Source organism: Gobio gobio (assembly GCF_949357685.1).
Source record: "Gobio gobio genome assembly, chromosome: 15".
Lineage (NCBI taxonomy): Eukaryota > Metazoa > Chordata > Actinopteri > Cypriniformes > Gobionidae > Gobio > Gobio gobio.
In genome coordinates, this window is record NC_137108.1 from 33,547,251 (window position 1) to 33,567,082 (window position 19,832).

At 37.8% G+C, this 19,832-nt stretch overlaps 2 protein-coding genes across 2 annotated transcripts in view; one reads left to right on the top strand and one right to left on the bottom strand.

The window, feature by feature from the left end:
• The window catches only part of usp45 (ubiquitin specific peptidase 45), a 55,523-nt gene extending 39,618 nt beyond the window's left edge, over positions 1-15,905 (bottom strand). Inside the window, exons 1-5 of the mRNA XM_079836714.1 lie at positions 15,600-15,905; positions 14,624-14,732; positions 14,246-14,415; positions 7,812-7,912; positions 7,317-7,417 (exon numbers count right to left, since the gene is read on the bottom strand). Of these exons, the coding sequence (XP_079692840.1) occupies positions 7,317-7,417; positions 7,812-7,912; positions 14,246-14,415; positions 14,624-14,726 (475 nt within the window). The 5' untranslated portion in view covers positions 14,727-14,732; positions 15,600-15,905. The remainder of the gene's footprint in view (positions 1-7,316; positions 7,418-7,811; positions 7,913-14,245; positions 14,416-14,623; positions 14,733-15,599) is intronic.
• A 1,811-nt stretch (positions 15,906-17,716) lies between these two features.
• tstd3 (thiosulfate sulfurtransferase like domain containing 3) lies at positions 17,717-19,501 on the top strand. The gene is made up of 4 exons (XM_079836685.1): positions 17,717-17,996; positions 18,375-18,563; positions 18,684-18,843; positions 19,110-19,501. The coding sequence occupies exons 1-4, from the start codon at positions 17,873-17,875 to the stop codon at positions 19,174-19,176; spliced, it is 540 nt and encodes a 179-aa protein (XP_079692811.1). The 5' UTR covers positions 17,717-17,872; the 3' UTR covers positions 19,177-19,501.
• Positions 19,502-19,832: the final 331 nt, after the last annotated feature.

Sequence of the window (19,832 nt, forward strand, 5' to 3'; positions counted from 1 at the left end):
TTATTAAAATTTTGGCTGATAGTGATACCAACAAGTAGACTGGGTAAACCCAGCCTGATCTGCCGGGGATTTGATTTCGCCCTGCAACTCAGTCTGGAAACCTGTACATTAATTTCTACTGCTTCTGTTACACTTTTGCGGGAACCAATCACGGACTGGCTTATCCACCTGGCGCGCTATTGGCGGGTTTAACAAGATGACGGATAGAGAAGTGATGGGTCGATGCCCGTTGATCACGCCTCTAGTGGTCTGATTGGTTGAAGGACTATCGAATTGCGTACGGAGTCATTTAATTTATGCTTGTTTATCACGCCTCTTGTGCAGTAGAAATACAGAGCAGACTCCCCAGACCAATGTTCAATCTTAAATTGAGCTTGGTCTGGTGAAGCCAGACAAACCAATAAGTTGATCATTCTTTATTATAATTGACAAAAAATAAGACTACATAATTTTGTCAAAATTAATTAAAAACAGTCATTTTTACATTTGAAAATAGTTAAATGCAACAAGTGAATTTAGGCATCACAACATTATATTGTACAGTATATAAAAAAGGACATTCAGTTTGAGATTTGTTAAGGCTAACATTTGACTATTACATTAGATTTATTTTTTATGTATGTGATTAAGTCACTGCAAAAGTAATCTGCATGTAAAAATACAGGAAACAAGCATGCAAAATTAAATATCAAATATGACTTTTAATATCAGCCAATAACCTGGTATTGTGCATTCCTACTTCAAAATGCTACTTTCCAAGTGCTGAAATGGTTTTACCTTGATACACTCAGGGATAATAATGGACTACAAAAGAGTACAAGTTTTCTATGCTAATTTTAATATAATCCTAGGGCTGTGCGATATTGAAGAAAAATACCTTGTTAAATAATGCGAATTGATATGAGATACAGTATTGCTTTAAGCATGTAAAATCTATTTAAATTATATTAAAAAATGTATTTAAGAAATGAGAATGATACCATTTATGCGTTTCACATTCTTTCTGGGAAAAGAAAGCATCACTACAACTTCTGAAAGTGAGCAGCAGTGTTTTAGCAGAAATTAATGTCACAAATCTGACAAAATATAATTTTAACATCAATGTAAACAAACAAAAAATGTAATGCCAATATTTAAAGACCAAAAACTCTTTGCTTGACTTGGTATATAGTTGTATCAACCTAAAACTTAACATCAAGAACATCCAGGCAAACAAACACACCTGAACTAAGGGTGGACGATTATTTTTGTTATTTTAATATATCTTTGTTATTAAAAATAAGAACTAAAAACTATAGTCTTCACATGAATTAAATATACACTGATACATAATAAAGCTGCAAAGGTTATTCAGCCAAGAGCACTGAGTGATTATCTCTTTTTCTTTTGTTGTTTGACAGACAGCAGCAGGTTTACTGTATTAGCAGGTTTACTATATTAGCAGGCTGTCACTTTAAGACCTAATGCACGGATCCTATTGACACGCATTCGGTTTCTTTCCCCAACTGATATCGCTCACTTAAAGCATAACCAACTGTGTTTACATGAATACTCATCAAGACAGCCATTTTGACATAATTGTGTGTGTATTTGACAGTTAGAGTGTGTGTCATGGCACGAAACAAAGCTGAAGGGATCACACGCTTTCAGAGAGGCGGACGTTTCGGACCTTGTGCGCACGTTTCGGTGTGTGTGTCAGACAGCAGACAGCGCGAGACTGCAAGGAGTTGTTTTTTTAATGTCAAGCAAGTCACATAAGTAACAGTTGTGTGACCAGTCTATTCTCTGCTATATGCGTCGACTTAAAACGTACACTGTCACACTGTTGAAGTAGCCTATTAAAATCATTCATATATTGCGTGCCGTTGCGATATGAACATTTGCAATATTTTAATATTTTCGATATTTTGCGCAGCCCAACAACTCACTCAGGATTATCATGCAATTGTTTACAACTGTGTTTAAAAATAATTTGAAATGTAAAGCAAAATAAGTTTGAACCCTCGCCTTATGAAATATGAAATGAGATTGAAAATCAATATGAGAAAATAAAGATTCAACTGCTGCATGTGCCAGCTTGTGATGCCTATTGAAGCAAAAACATTTTAATTTCCTCAAACAAAGCCTTCCCAGCTGTGTTTCAAGCGTAAGCCTGGCTCTCTGAGGTCAAGTCTCTTTCTACCAAGACTCTGGTACTTGAGCTGAAGGCCTTTTTGGTGAGAGAGCGCAGTTAATAGATTTTCTTTCTTCTCCCTTCTGTTGTTGTGGAAAACTATTATGGATTCTGGAAAATTCTTGCTGGGGCTCTTTTGTGCCATGAGCCTATGAGAAAAAGCGAACATAACAACAAGCTGTCTAAAAAACCCTGGCCTTCAAATATTGCTGAAATGCAATTTCACCAGCTCTTCTATACCAGCGCCAGTCCATTTCACAGCCACAATGGCCATCCATTTCTTCATTTAGTCAGCCCAGCACGCCTGGAACAATGAGCATGGGAGAATGACAACAGGTAATTTAAAGGGCTAGGTAAGAAGGATGTGAGCAGGAGGTGGCCCAACTCTGGCCCAACACCACAGACCACCACCAGCTACCTTCTGGTCCTCACCAGATTAAAAAAAAACACCAAGTGGGCGACTGTTTTCCCTTTTCTGTCTTTAGATTTTTGGCTCTGAGAGTTAATCAGGCTTGATTGGAAACAGATGATAAAAAAATTATCATCTGACGTTTACAACACAACGTTTTAGTCAAGGCCATAGTGCAAGATAAGCGAGTACATCCCTCTCAAAACTTCCGCCGCCTTTCAACAGCTGAGGATGCTATGTATACAAAATAAGCTCCCCTCCTGAAGAAAACGAGACCCTCTCCCAGAAGCACGGGGTGAGCAAAGAGGAATCATGGGATATGTGGCCGGGCAGGGGGAGGAGCAGAGCTCAGGATCCCATCTCTACACAGCTGCAGTCGTTCTTCAGGGAATCCGACCGGGGAGCACCACTCAAGCGCCTAATGCCATTAATGAGCGCAGTCATGCGGCAGTAACGGAATTGGAGCACAGCTTCTCCAGCAAGAGCTTGGCTGCCCCTGGAGTGGCGGGAGACCAGTTAGGCTGGGCTTAGATGAACTTAACTTTGATACACCAGATCATGAGGGCATGGACAGGGACAGGGACAGAAACAGATTCGATGACTGTTAACTTAAGCATCATGCAAGGACAAGGTGGTAGCATATTTCAATGCTATGTGAAATTTTATACACTAGGTTTTGCTGATCACTGAAAGAAGAAATGAGAATTTTAACAGACACTGTGCCTCGGCATTTGCTGTCAGTCGGAGGTGTCGTCTACCAGGGAAAACAAGCTTTCATGGCACATGGTTAAAAAAAAAGACAGACAACTGTGACAGAATGCATTTAAAAATGCATAAAAAAAAATAAAAAATGCCAATAGGAAGAAAACTTTGAAACAACTTTTCCAAGATACGTCAAGAATAGCAGGTGGAGAACTAAAGGCGAAATCCTAAATAATCAGAGGAGGATTTCTACTGTGCTGTGTGGTTATAAAGAAGCATTGAGTTTTAAAATACTACACTATGCATAGCAGTCCCAGAAGTTGTGTATACTCTTACAAGCACAGTCCCACTCAGGCAACCTGGGATTAAAGGGACAGTTCACCCAAAAATTACCCCATGATTTACTCACCCTCAAGCCATCCTAGGTGTATATGACATTCTTCTTTCAGACGAATACAATCGGAGTTATATTAAAAATTGTCCTGGCTCTTCCAAGCATTATAATGGGAGTGAATAGAGGATGATATTTTCAAGGACAAAAGTGCATCCATCCATCATACATCCACACAGCTCTGAGGGTTAATAAAGGCATTCTGAAGTGAATCAATGTGTTTGTGTAAGAAACAAACTTTATAAACTAATAAAAACTTTACAAAGTAAAAACTAAACTTTATAAACTAAAATAACTAGCTTCCGACAGACGGCTGCATGTATCAATTTACGGCAATTCTTTACCTGATGCATGGCATATGTTGAACGTGAAAGCGCAGAGAATAGAGAAAGAAAGAAAAACACTGGTCAGAATTTTTAAAGAGAAATTACGGAGGATTTCGATATAAGACAAGAGGAGCTTGAGTTTGTTGCCGAGCCCTATTTGTTTGAACCGTGAAAGGCGTCAAAGCTTACGCTACTCATACATCACGCCTTTTTGGTGCAAGTCAATTTGCGTAGGCTATCTGCCGGAAGCTAGTTATTTTAGTTTTTAAAGTTTTAAATATGGATATTTTTCTTACACAAACGCATCACTTCGCTTCATAAGGGCTTTACCAACCCCCCGCAGCCGTGTGGATATCTTTTATGATAGATGGATGTACTTTTTTGGGCTTCAAAATGTCATCCTCTATTCACTGCCATAATAAAGTTTGGAAGAGCCAGGACAATTTTTAATATAACTCTGATTGTATTCGTCTGAAAGAAGAAAGTCATATACACCTAGGATGATTTGAGGGTGAGGTAATGGGGTAATTTTCATTTTTGGGTGAACTATCCATTTAAGCCCCCTGCTCAAGGGCATAATGGTGATGATGGTGAGTCCATGACTCGCTCCAAAAGTTTAACAGAGTAACTTCAACATGTGTCCAAAGCAGCGCTGCTGCTGGAGCTCTAGGTGGAGCCAGGGAGCTGCTGTATGACAGAAAGCAATCATCCAAAGTGACATGCAGGAGCTAAAGACTGAATTAACAGCATGTGATTCCAGTACCACAAAGTTTAATATATCACCTATAAGAGACAAATCAAGTGAGGGTGTCAATGTAGTTTGTCTTTACAGCCTTTTCTGTACAGTACCCTACTGAAAAAAAGCACTCTTTTCTTACAATAATTATTACATTTAACTGAATAGCAAGTGAATTAATCAATATTATCATAAATATTCTAGACTTTAACTGTCCAAAGTAATTGTGAAATCCTGCTCTGGAAACCCCACTTTTGCAAGGTTAACCCACATTGCTGTGCTAATAATTGTACAGTAAGAATTTATTAGAAATTGAACCTATCACAATTATATGCCTCATATTTTGAGCTTCGAACAGTAAACGAAAAGCCATGTACTGTATATAAAAAAAAAAAAAATGTATAAGTGAGACTAGTCATTATTTAAATTGGTTGTGATCTGTATGTATACATTCATGGTTGCTGACACCACAAATATTCAAATAAGAATGTTAACTTAGGATTTAGGAATGTTCCTTGTGATTATAAATACCTAGGATTAATAAATAAAGAATGAGTTGTGTGAAACGTGAGATGAAATAACCAGGGCTCCAGACTAACGTTTTTCACTAGGAGCACAGTGGCCCCCAACTGAAAATTTTAGGGGCACAACCAGAAATTTTAGGGGTGCACACCGTAAATCAACATGCTAACCAAATCTACTAATTTCCACTGTATTACTAATAGGGATGGGTATCGTAAAGGTTTTAATGGTATTACTACTCTTACCCATACTGCTTATCGATCCGGTACTTGAACAGTATTCTTACCGGTTCTTTTTATTATACTTTATATTTTTTTTTTATAAAAAAAAAAAAACATAATTAAGAACATAATTAACATGGCTTTATAATCTGAAAAGTAAAAAATCTATAGCAAAAGAAACCGCAAAGTTTGAACAAAAAAATAAAACATCTATTGTAAACGGACCAGTTGCAGGCATTCGGAAGGTCTGCTAACATTAATATTACAGTAAAGAACAAACCTACAAAGAAATCTAATAAAGTAATGAAATGTAAAATAACACTGCATAGTTTTCACTGTATAAATTGATAGATTAATGCTTATAAAAGCTAAAGTTATTAATTCAAGAGATGTGAATATTTTCTATTTGCCTTTTGTTCGATTCGAATTAATGGCTCAATCGTCAGCAGGTTTATTAGACGCTGCCCCTTTAAGACCGATCGAATGTAGAACTAATAATATCATATTCTCCTATTTCTCCAAACTATTTACGAACATTTAAGATATAAACTGTTACTCTCCAATTCGGTCATTTTGACACCGGCTATTTGTTGTTTATTTGATGGTTTAGACGCACACACGAAGCCTAAAATATAAAGTGCAAGTGAGTCCATTTCGCAGCACACACACACGCCGCCTTGAATTTGGAAACAGCGTCTCTTGCGCGGATTATTGTGCATTTAATAACTCTTTATTATCAAACACATCCCGCAGTTTAACAACAGTAGAGACTGCAGTTTACAACAATCACTGAATCTGACGTTTAGTTTAGGTTTAGGGAGAAATGACAGCGCGAGGCTGTGAAGGGAAGGATGTCGCGCTCGACTGAACACGGCTATAGGAATAGTTTTATCTCATACCATCTTTTTATAATTCTTGTAAGCCAAAATCGAAAATAAAATTAGATTAATATCACAGCACATCCCTAAAGTTTAAGCAGACTAAACTTTTGTTTAGTTCTTGGCCATCGTCACTCAAGCTGACTGTGTGTGTGTTCGCTGCAGCTCCACGTGAGCTCGCTCTCTCTCGCTCTTCTGATTTGCGAATTGCAAAAATGCATCACGGACAAATGGTTTAATATTCTCTCATATAGAAACGGCTGGCAAAGATAGAATTTGCCAGACATAATGTCTATCAATTATAATTAGTAAGTGTATTTTCTTAATTTCTCCAGTACCGACAGCAGGCAAATTTACTGGTCGCACATGTGCGACTGGATGTAAAATTCAGTCGCACACTCTCAAATTTTAGTCGCAAAATGCGACCATTTAGTCGCACTCTGGAGCCCTGAATAACCCAGGATTCTATTTAACTGGGGTTTAGAATGACCCAAGGTTACCGCTTCCTAAGTGTGAAAAGCCTCATATATTGTGAAAAATGCTATACATGTTAAGTGAATAGGAGTGGACACTCGAGAAAAAAACAGCAGATTTTTGGTCTATGAAATATCACAGTGCTTTCTGTGCTTAACATTGTGCGCGTCTCCTCATTGTATCTGGAAAACTAAAAACGAGTGATCCCAGGACAAAGGTCAGTGACTACAGTTACTAACATGGCATTGCTGTATACAGAGAAACAATGAGGAGCTTCTAAAAGAGCCATTTGAAAGAAAACCCAGCTCTTATTTGAGCTCCCAAAAGCGCTTAAAAACATGGCAATTTTCAGGTTAATCTGTAAATAAGAGTCAGCTTCTAATCAAAGAAAAATCTTCACAACAGCATAATGACTGTCACTACTAGCAGATGAAAAAGTGGAAAAAGAGAAGTCACACTTCTTGTTTTCCTGTGGAATAACTACCTGAGGCCGCCTTTGCGGAGTGCTTCTGCAGGAAGTCCAGAGTCTGAGCCAGGGCCTTCTTATTGCAGTGAGTGGAGAGCTCTTCTTTACATTCAAAGCACCTGTTAAAGGAGAGCAAAACATCAATTAATGTCAAATGCATTTTACAAAAGAGAAAACCTGTCTTTAAAATCTGCATGTATTTGACTAAACATACAGTAAAAACAGTAATATTGTGTTTTGTATTTTAATAAATGTTTTAATGTCAATTAGTCCAGTGATGTGAAACATTTATTTTCAACAGTCTTTACTCCAGTCTTCAGTATCACATGACTCTTCAGAAATCATTCAACTTTTTTCTTTGATGAATAGAAGTTCAAAATATCTAATAAAAAAAAACAGTAATAATGAAAATGTTTAATTTCTTTTTAAAAAGAATTTACCCTAAACTTTTGTGTATATGGATAAATGATAAAATAATCATGCAATACAGCATAAGCAATTGATGTTTCCTACCAGGCCTTCCATGTACTGAGACTGATGGTGATACAGTGAGAGTCAGAGCGATGAGCTTGCTGGTGTTTTGTGGAATGCTGTGTTTCTGCCTGGTTACAGCCCTGGAAGAGAGAGCAACAATAGCATGGTTGCCATATATATATATATGAGATAGAGATAGAGATAGAGATAGAGATAGAGATAGAGATCTGGTCAAGTTTTGGTCAATAAACTTTTTCCCACTGTCAAATCAAGGTCAAACAAAGTCTCTGCCATACTTCCAAATCTGCTGAACAGCGTAAATGATCCATACAAATACTGTGAGTAAAAGGCAAAGGAAACAGTAGGATCATTCAATCTAATTTTAAGAAGCGCTGCACAACCAGGAATAATAATATGTCCTTTTAAGCATAGGCCTAATAAAAGTTCATTTCCAATGGTTTTGACACTTGCAGTACCCACCAACACTACTGCGCATTAGATCAGCTTTTTAAAAAATGTATCATCTCTTTTCACAACACTAACATTCAAAAGTTTGGGGTCAAAAATGTATTCAACGTTGATAAAAAAAAATTTTTTAAAAAGTAATCTTAAGCACCAAATCAGAATTTTAGAATGACTTCTGAAGGATCATGTAACTGAAAACTGGATGTCAATTCAAAAACAATTCAAATCACAGGATTTTTAAAAAAATTATAATAATATGTCCGTTTTTTTCCAGTATTTGCGCAGTAAGGAGACTTAGGAGACTATATGAAAATCTTACTGCCCCTAAACTTTTAGGCAACGTTCACACATCAGCAACATTTTTTTTTTGTACACAAAAATGCCTTAAAAATGCATAAATGTTTAAAATAACTTGTCGATTACCCTGCTATGTATGGACATTTTGTTTTGAAAGTTTTGAAAGTAAAGTTTCTAATTTTTGTGAAATATGAATATGCCACAAACAACCGGTCACTGTGCTGCACTAACAGAACAGCATACAATTTAACACAATATACTAGTACTGCAGAGTAGGGCTGGGCGATACAAAATTTTTTTTTAAATCGATAATTGGCTTACAAAATATTGCGATATCTGATTATATCGTCTACCCGAGTACTGCACCCGCCGGAGACAACACTGCCGACATACACCGTAAACACACATCATGTTGAGTTTGGCTGCACTTTATCTGATTAATAGCATGTGATTCAGTTAGTTTAATTTCATTATTGAAACATTAAAGGTTTTACTTTGGTTAGCTTTGCTTTTATGTTAGTGTTGCTAATAAGTTACACACTGTTCTTATCAAATTTGTGTTTGAAATTTTGTTTCGTGAGGAGAACTGAATCCAATTTTAAATTCATGGCGAAGATGGACATTCTGGTGGTGATTGTAAGAATGATACATACATGTTGATGTCACATAGCAATGTGTCTTGCCTATTTTATTCATGAGGTCTGGTGTTTCTCTTTCTTTTTGGCATTATTGCCTGTGAAGACACATTTGATGATGATAAGTTTAATTTCCTTAATTATAATAGGTAGCATTGTTTTTAAACTTGTATTCAAGCTATAATGTATTTTTTTTTTTACTATAATCAGGGATTAAAAACGAATTGGTTCGTTCCGTATGAGAAAAAAAATTGGTAAGGTTATATAAGGTTATTTTTTTCTTTCTGGTTAGAGTTATGGTTAACTCTAGAGTCTGGTTATGTATTTTATTTTTAATCTAAAACAAAGTATAACCTTCCCAATAAGCTATAGGTGCACCTTGTGATTTTTTTTATTTATTATGTACACTATATTAATTAATATTCAGAAACAGGTGCAGTTACATATCCCTGCTATCCCAAATTTATAGGATTACAGTTAATTGCAGAATTTACAGTTAAATTATTTTTGTCTGCAGAACAAAATAAATTGCATGAAAATGAATAGCAACGTTAACTTAGGAATAAAAGATATAAAATCAAGAAAAAAAAAACGAAAGTAAGGATAAATGTGACCCTGGACCACAAAACCAGGCGTAAGTCGCATGGGTATATTTGTGGCAATAGCCAACAATACATTGCATGGGTCAAAATGATAATTCTTCTTTTATGCCAAAAATCATTAGGATATTAGGTAAAGATAATGTTCCATGAAGATATTTGTAAATTTCCTACCTAACTTTAAAGGTGATTTTCTCAATATTTAGATTTTTTTTTTTTTGATTTTCAAATAGTTGTATCTCGGCCAAACATTGTCCTATCCTAACAAACCATACATCAAATGAGCTTTGTGGTCCAGGGTCAGAAATTATGTTTGACAATGAACACATCTCCAAAGCACAGTCTCATACACAGACAATTATTTTTTTATTATTAACTACTAGTAGTGATGCACCGAATTGAAAATTCTGGGCCGAAACCGAAAATTTAGGATGCACTTGGTTTTTAACAGTTGTGCAAAAAAAGATCCACTATTATCTGAATAACTGCACACAAAATCACAGAATGGTTCTCATTAAGAACATGAGATGCTGCACTGAATAGTCTCACTGTCTGTCACTGTTCTCCGGGAAAAAAATGGCATTTGGGGGGTTAAATATTAGTTTTTTTGGCAGGGTTGCCTGCTAAAATTCGCATTCCTGGGTCTAAAAATGACATAATTTGGGGTCGCTTCAACCCGCGGACATGGAAAAACATCCCGCAGGACAACCGCGGACTTGGCAACAAGGCTTGGGGCAGATAAATACCTGCGTGCAATCCGCGCAAGCAATGGAAAGCGGCCGTCGTTCGCGGCAATAGTCAAGGGGATTGTCGCTTCTGGCAATGGGTAGTTCAGCTGGATATGTCTCCATTTGTTCTCATACCGCTGACATGTAATATTTGATAGGCAGACGCGTCGCGTGATAACAGCTCGACCGAGTGAAACCTAAGTGCTTGCGGACGGATGGGAGGGGCGGGTGTCATTTATTTTCGCTTTACGTTTTCGGCAGTTTTTTTTATTTCGCCCCGAAACCGATAATGCCATTTTCGGGCGAAAATTTTCAGCGGCCTAAAATTTCAGTGCACCCCTAACTACTAGTCTATAGATCCTGCACATTAACTTTTTTTCCAGGGGGTGGACAAATATGGTTATTTGGCAAACAAAAGAAAAAACAACAGTATTTGAAAATGATTTACCTTGAAACTAACTAGTAAGGTATCTGCAATTTGCATTGACAGGTTCAGACTACATATTATGGTGGTGTAATAATTTCACTTTTGGGCCCAAACAAGGGACGCCAATTATGTATTGATTTTACCTTCGTCCATCTAAGGACGTAAAGTAAGGTAGTGATTGGTACTCACGTCACCGCGGACGTTGATTTTTGGATCACACGTCACTTAAGGTGTGGTTATGAGTACATTAGATGACCACCTTCCCCCTATCTTAGTTTGGGACACTAGTCAAGGTCTTTTACCTTGGCTCTATGAGAACACTCCAAACAGGAGGCGGTTCAATCATTTTAGATTGAATGTAAAGTGGGGAGAGTTAGTCAGCTGATTTATCTGAAAGATTGGTGAGATTTCTAACTTGTAGAGCCTTTTCTGTATTATCAGCACAAGTAAGACATAATTGTAATAAAATTGATTTTATTAACAAAAGATAAACAAGAATAACTAACACAACTACTAAATGAATACAATTAATGATAAAGGAATAAAGTGCATAAGAGACATAAAATACATGTGATTAAGTTGAGTGTGGCTATGGAAGAGTTGCGTTATCTTATGGAAAGATAAACTGTTGTTTCTCTGAAACTAAGGTGAAGAACCTTATTATGCATCAAACAAATAAACGAAAGATTATTTGTTATTAACTAGCATCAGTTAAATTAACTCTAATGTAAATTAGAAAATCATATACTGATAATATACAACAATGCCAAGGTTTCTGGAAAAAGGTTTGGTTAAGTGATATTTACGTTCCGCGTGGTTGAGTAAGCAGTCCGATGGAGGTGACTTCTTCCACTGGTTGTGCTGGTGACAAATGCAGTGGGAAAGGAGCTGGAATCCGTTTCAACAGTCTTGAACATGAAGATCTGTGGGATGCTGATCTCCTGGAGCACCAAAGGGTCCTAAAATCTGGAACACGCAGATGAAAGAACCTCGAAGTGAAGGTTTGCTCTCCTGAGCTTAACCTCGTTGCAAATGTCTCTGTGTGTCTTCTGACTCTGTGGGTCAGACACTCAGGACTTGGTCAATCCGCTTTGCTCTCTCTGGCATGGAGACTCGGGACGTGCTGTAGTCTCGCTGGACTAAAACTCTGAACGTAGTGGTTGTTAATGTCTCTTTCCTCAAAGGCTGGAGGCTCAGAACGTGGTCGTATCTGTTGCTGCCTCACAAGCTGTATATTCAGATCCTTGGATCTTTTGTTGTCTCTCTGGATGAACCAGAGGCTTAGAACTTGGTGAACTGTTACAGTCTCATCCTTGCTGGTGAGACTCAGAACTTGTTGCTCTGTCACAATCTCTCTCAAGGAGAAATTCAGAACAAGGTGTGTCTGTTGAAAGGGTACCTTTATCCTTTTCCGAATAGGAGGAGATTGCAATTTGGCGCTTCTCCATTCCAGTGTTGCAATTGGCTGCTGGCATCAGAGGGGGTCCACAGTGAGACTCACCCTCCTTTCTCCTGTGGAACTCATTTGCATACTGTACACAGTTAGAAGTCTTTAAAGTGTCTTTAAAGTTTACCAATGCATTTCTCACTTTCCAAACCACCATCAGAATACCCTTGGAAATATTCTAAACAAATAGAAACCAAATATGATGGGAAAAGATTGAACTGTTCATTCATTTGTTCATTAACAGCTGATTCTGTGTAAGATGTTGCATTACAAATAGCTGTCACTGAGAATACTTATTTCTCTGAATAAGTATGAAATGGATGTGTGTAGTTTACATCAGTCTTAAGGTTTCCAAACATAGTTATGAACGGATTTAGATGAATCATTGTGGTCTTTGTTTCACCCAGTACTGCTAAGGTCCTGTGGAATTTTTATGGCAGTCATAGACCAGGACACTAGAGATGTGGGTGAAGGGCAGGTACTGCATTTGGGCCAATGAGATGTCTTGTCCTTCCTGGGCTTGGTACAAGAGCTGGTCTTTTTGGCCTCTAAGAGGTGTCTGGATGTTGTCATAGCATCTTATCTGATGGCGTTGGACAGTTTGTTTGTCTCAGTCTACCAAGATCCAATCAAAATGTAGCAAACCTTTGTCCACTGTTATGGACAGAGAGTGGCCCGGCCATAAACTGGGCCCTGGAATGTGCTGTCCACTACAGTGGGTTATTTGAAACAGCAATACCAAGACAGGTTAATTACTACAATATGGTGCAAACACATGTAACATTTAGGATGCTTTTGATATCAAGTTTTGCTGGTTAGCTTTGTCCTTGACAGGGTACAAGATGACCTACAATCTAAAACCTGACATTTTTGAAATGGTTTTGTTCAAAAGAAATAATGTTTAATTATATACTAGGAAATTAATATAAAAAGACAGTTTACTACAGAAAACTACAGTTCAGTTTAATTAACAACAAAAACATTAAAGTGATACCTCAGCTGTGTTGCTCCCAGTAATCTTGTTGTGTGTTGGAGAGCACAGACTGCTGTTCTATGACCGGGGTCTAATTCGTGACGTGGTAGCACTTTTTTTTTAACACGCAGAAACAAGGAGCTGGTTCTTTTCATTTCTTACACCAGCTACCAAAAGGCTTTCCGTCTCTGCCTATTTCTCAAGACATTCAACTGTGCTCTCAGAGTTGGTTATACTTATAAAGAGCCTTCGAGTCATCTTCCACCACAGGTGTAATTCACGTTGGATCACTCTCCCACTGTAGATACAACTTACTGTATATTTATGCCACTTTAGCATAGCAATCATTTGAATATACAGATACGAGATATCGCGCTAATATCCTGTCAGTCATGAATGAGCACGTCTGCCTGCTGATCACTGATTGGCTGGAAGTGTGTGCTCGTCTGCAACGTCAACACCAATGCCAGCTGACTCTGCGTGGGCCAGTGTGTGTCATGATGACAGATTTTATGGAGTTCATGCACACATTTTATGGGGTTTTATTAACCAATAACCAAACTAAATTAGACTATAAAATTTAGATTTTTGAAAACCCCAAATTTTGTCCACTCGCCCAAGCGAATTTTACCCGCACAATCAAATTCAAAACCCACCCAATCTGGCTGGATCTTTTCCAAAATCCGCCCATTCTACCTCTGATTGGTTATGTTAGGTTGGTTAAGAGTGAAAGCTGTGTTTCTCTCAAACCATTGGTAGGAGAACTCCTTTTTTTCCCGCAGCCAAACGCTGCATGCCGGAGATCCGGCACGGTGCCGGAAAACTTTAAGCCCTGCATCGCTATAATTGCGAGATTATATCGTCATATCACCCAGCCCTACTGTAGAGTGAGAAGATCTCACCTGGAACCCACACTTGAGGCACACAAGGATGTCATGTGCTACTGTTGATTCCCCTTCAAGCACGTTCCTCTCCTTAAGGCAATCGAAGCACACCGACCACAGGCTGCCTGTCACTGCCTTCTTTACTGAGCTGAGGTCCACAGCCCTGCTCACATGCTGGCACGTCAACCCTAGATGACACAAGAATATACATCTTTACTGAGGAGTTTACAACTCTATCCAATTATTGTTAAATCCGCAATCTGAATCACAAAGGAACTCCATGAATGAATGATCCTTAATGTGTGATAAATGCTTTGTATCTCTGTGATTTTGAAATGGGCATCAAATGTATCAAAGATAATAAACATGAAGAATTACATCATAACCATTCCTTACCGCCAACCTCGTCAGACGAGTCTTCATCTCGAGGCTTTTTTGGCTTGTTAGACCGCTTGGTCATGTCTGAGGTTTTTAAAGAGAAGGGGTCTTTCAACCGCATTTGTATCTAGGGAAAAAGAAATCACAAAGTATGAGAGCGCAGTACAGTTAAAATTTGGTTTCTGAAGCCTAACATTATCAGCACACTTCCAAGGTGGGCACAAAATTACTTTAATTTAAAAATATATTTAAAATAATTATATTAAATCCATAATACTCCATTATAACTAAAAGACTAAAATTATTTTAAAGATTTTAAATAATTATATTAAATTATATAACAATTAAAATAATCCATAGTAACTCAAAAATAATAATAATTAAAATATATATATTAAAAATTGAATGCAAATAAAGGCTATTTTTTTCAATAATTATAATAAAATAATCCAAAGTAACTAAAAGGCTAAAAACATGTAACAACATGTAAAATGAAATATTTGTATTCTGTTTTTTCCCCACAGCAACGTTTGTTTTACTGAAAAACAAAGTCCTGGAAAGCTCTGGAATTATCTATTGACGCTCCAGCGTATTTTCCTCTCGTTCTCAAATATCACAGTGGGCAAACACTACAGTAGCCGACTACACGTTCTATCTAACACACAGACTGTATCAAAGATGACAGCAATTGTAGAGTTTAGATGAGGAAGTATCCTGTCAGCAGTATGTAACCATTAATTATAGCCGACGAATCGGTAAGTGAGGATAATAAAGGCATACGAGAGAACTAGTTATTAACACAACCACTGTAGCAAAGCAAACAAGAGCACGACACCTGAGACTTGCCCAGGTAACTGATACAAGTACTGACAGCAGGAACCGGCTGGTTAAAGGCCTTTGCTACTCTAGTATTAAGTCAGCTGTTTATAATACAGGTTTAGGGTGGCTATAGCTGTAAAAAGGTCGTTGGCTTATGGTAATAAACCCAACTCACCCTGTTTATTTTTCCCTCCTCTCCAGGCTAGCAAACAAGTGAACGTCAGTTGTCAAGTGGCCAGGTGGAAGAGCGAGCGAGCGAGGCTGATAACTTGCATATGCTTCCAAGTTTATAAATACGGAAGAATTTATGTCGGTAGTTTGCTGTTCGGATCAAACACTTCGACAATCAGGAATTGAGCTATCCCGAGACAGTTTGTATTTTGATTAACAGAGTTTGTCAGCGTAGTTGGTGGAATTTGGAGAAGAAGAACAGAAAGCACAAGTATCACATGTCACGTGGTCACACTCTCAACGACGCGCTACGGATACTTGTATGGCCAAACTCGTTTGGGTATCTACTGTAGTTAAAGTAGAGCTGTTTGCCTCAGACATTTTTAACATTTAACAGCATTTTTAAAAGTACGGTAGTGTTTTATATAAATATAAACACAAAAGAGCAGTTTGAGAATTACATATTATTGTTATATATAATGTAAAAAGTGACACATTTTCCCTTCTTTTTGTTTGTTATAGGCTACTCTGGTTTTGATATAACACAATCAGAGTATAATAAAAACATAAAGAGGGAAAATGTGTCAAAAAAATAAGTAAAAATAAAAAAGAGACTATTTACTTTCTGCATAATTTAACCAGTTATCAGAATGTATTGCCAAGTGTGCTTGCACACAAACAAAATTTGCCATGGTATTGAAGCTTCCAGTCCACACATATAAATATAACACGACGCCTAAAAACATTTAAGAATACAAAATAAAAATGTATAAAGACACAGATAGGGTTAGTCAGAATAAACATTTACAGATTATGAACATATTTACAATATTATAAATAATAATATGAATCAATAGGACTAAATTAGTTACAAAGATTTAGCGTGCCTCTTGAGGCCAGGAGAGAGAGGTTTACACACACTGCTCTTACTGGCCTACGTCCGTTACACTCACCCCCCTAAACCTTACTCCCATCTGGGTCAAGGTACCAAATGTAACCAGTCCTACTTGATCCACTCCGAATGGGATTCGGATCGGGATCTCCGGCACACCCACAGCTCTTACTGACCTACGTCCGTTACACTCACCCCCCTAAACCTCACTCCCATCTGAGTCACGGCACCAAATGTAACCAGTCTCGACCCACTCCAAGCGTGATTCAAATCAGGGCCTCCTGCGTGGAAGGCAGGCACACTTACAAGCACTCTAAAGACCGCAGGCCAGGGGAGTGAGGCTTACATGCACAGCTCTTACTGGCCTACGTCCGTTACACAAATATATTGCACTGAACAGTGGGGTAGCCTAATCGAAGGCATTTAACTGTTCAAGAGGGAAATAGCCTGTGGGAAGAAACTGTTCCTGTGCCTAGATGTTCTAGTGCCTAGTGATCTGAGGAGATGTCCGGACAGCAACAGTTTTATAGTTTTTTGGCCGGGGTGAGTGAAGTCTGTGATGATTTGACCTGCCTTTTTCCTCACTCTGGAAGAGCACAGGTCCTGGAGGGTTGGCAGGGGGGCAGCAATAATCCTCTCAGCAGTCTGGACTGTCCGTTGTAGTCTCCTGATGTCTGATTTGGTGGCTGAACCAAATAGATAAACACAGGACAGACTCAAAGATGGCTGAGTTTAGCTGTGCCATCAGCTCCTGTGGCAGGTTGAACTCAGCTGGTGAAGGAAGTACAACCCCTGCTGGGCCTTTTTCACAATGGAGTCAAGTGAATGTCCTACTTCAGGTCCTGAGAGATGGTGGTGCCCAGGAGCTCCACTGCTGCCAGACAGCCATCTGCTCAATATTTCCTGTTTAATTAATATTTATATTAATTTAATCAAATTAATATTTACTGAATGTCCACCAGTTTTGTTTATAATTAGTTTAATATTGGAACCACATAGCAGCATGGGTCTGAGCAAACGTATATTATGCATTAACATGACATAACCATAACCATTTTAGGTTATAATAATCACTTGCATGTCAAAATATAGTATAACACTTTGTTGAACAGATATGCAAAAAATAAATAGAAGAAAAGGTCAAAAAGATCGTTATATTTTAACTTAAAAGTGGAGTTGGGTCTCAAAATAAGAGTAGCCTACGTCACTGGTTATACGTAATAGTAGTTGTGCGCAACTGCGCATGCGTACAGGAGTAGAGGGTAGCTGCAATCCTGCTACCTATTCTCTGCGTGTTTTCGTCAGGTTTTCGTCAATATTTAAATACAAAACAAGGAAGAAAGTAACATCGTCATCTCGCTGCTTTCCTTACTACGAATTCTAGCATGGCGTTAAATATCTGTTCACGGCTGTCGAGAAGTTTTGTCCGCGTTGTAGCGAGCAGAAGTGTCATTCCTGTGACAAGACCACTGACGAGTTCATGTTGGACACATTTACGTCGCTTACATCGTGAGTGTGGATTTAAAAGCTAAATGTAATAGCCTACATCGTGAATGACACCGATGGTTCTGTAAAATCATAACCAATCTTGCATTCATCTTTACCGCTTTAACATATTATGTGATATCTACCTCTACTACATTTTTGAAAAAGTTTGGGCTGTTGTAGCTACTTTAAAAAGATAAAATAAAAATCCGAGCCTTTTGACATTTTTATTATTTAGAGGTAAAATATATGTATAGCCTATAATGTGGTTGATGCATTACATTGATTCAGTGTTGGTCTGCTATCTAGGATTACACAGCGACAACTACGTCTAGCAAAAGAACGGCCTCTGTTGGTCAAGTGTGTGTGTGTGTGTGTGTGTGTGTGTGTTTTATATTTCAGATTTCCGCGTCATTCGTTATGATGGTGCTTCATTACGAAATTTCAGCTCCTCTATCGAGCCTTTAATAGATGTGTCATATGAGCACCTGAAGAAACTGCTGGTGTCCGGATCCGGTGTGGTTATAGACGTCCGTGAGCCGTGGGAACTCAGGGAATACGGGAGCATACAGGGATCAATTAATGTTCCACGTAAGTCTGTGATCAATGTCCTCATCCATAGGCTACAAATAGACTTAATCGACTGGGATAATTTTGAGAGATAAGTCATCGCATTACATAAATTACAGTACTGTACTCTTTCATCTGCAGTGGGACAATTGAATGGAGCTCTCCAGCTCAAACCTGATGAATTCAAGGAGAAATATGGAGGAGATATGCCATCACAATCCCAAAATATAGTGTTCACGTGCCTAGCTGGTGTAAGAAGCAAAACTGCCCTGGAAGCTGCTGTGTCTTTAGGATACACCAAGTGAGTAATTATGCTTATTTTTAAATTTAACTCTGATTTTATTCGTCTGAAAGAAGAAAGTCATGTACATCTAGGATGGCTTGAGGGTGATGGGGTAATTTTCCTTTTTGGGTGAACTATCCCTTTAACAATGCCTTAACTGAAGAAGCAGGAAATGCACATTTATACCAGATTTGTTTTTATATCAATAGGATACACTACAGTATAGGCTACTGAAGTTCTGTTTTTATGGTCTTGGTTGCTTATGATTTTCTCTCTTCCGGTAGGGTTCAGCATTTTCCAGGCGGATGGAAAGAATGGGCAGATCATGAATTAATACAAACCAAAGAGTGATTGTTCCATTGTAGTCATGTTAACACTTCGATAGAAGTTTGACTTGTACTGAAATATCAATTGACACTGCGTCAAAATGTGCCACTAAGATAATTTAATGGTATTGACTGGAAGTAAAGGAATACATTATAAGCCAAAATGCACTATATGTTGTGATCAATGCACATTCTACTCTGATATTTCATTTGACATACACTGGAATGGGGAAGTGCAGTGGCTTGCAGTGTGTATGTTAAGGTTTCTGTTCAAAGGGCTGTTGGCCTAAATATTTAGCAATATATAAAATTAAGTGTTTTTGTATTCATGAAAATAAAACTTTAAGGCTACATTGTGTATTGTGCTTTTTTCAAAATATCTGCATTATTTGTCATTTTTGATAAAAGCATCTGATAAATAATTAACTGTAAATTTAAACAAAATATTAAAATGTAGGGAGTAACTCATCCTTCTTTTAAATATCACCGTGCACAGGCTAGAATTATTTTCTTCACAAAATATAAAAATCTAATTTAGAGAGCTAACACTACCAAGACAAACCCCTTTAATTGCTCGGTTATGTGCAGTTTTAATATTTCCAATTCATCATAGAATCTAGAAAACAATGGATCACAGTTTTAACAAAGATATCAAGCAGCACAACTGATTTAACATGAAGA

Excerpts from the sequence above, each read along its gene's own strand:
- tstd3 (XM_079836685.1), top strand. The coding sequence starts at position 17,873 with ATGGCGTTAAATATCTGTTCACGGCTGTCGAGAAGTTTTGTCCGCGTT. Across the intron at positions 17,997-18,374 it reads ACATTTACGTCGCTTACATC|ATTTCCGCGTCATTCGTTAT; the intron begins GTGAGTGTGGAT and ends TTTATATTTCAG. Across the intron at positions 18,564-18,683 it reads GGGATCAATTAATGTTCCAC|TGGGACAATTGAATGGAGCT; the intron begins GTAAGTCTGTGA and ends TTTCATCTGCAG.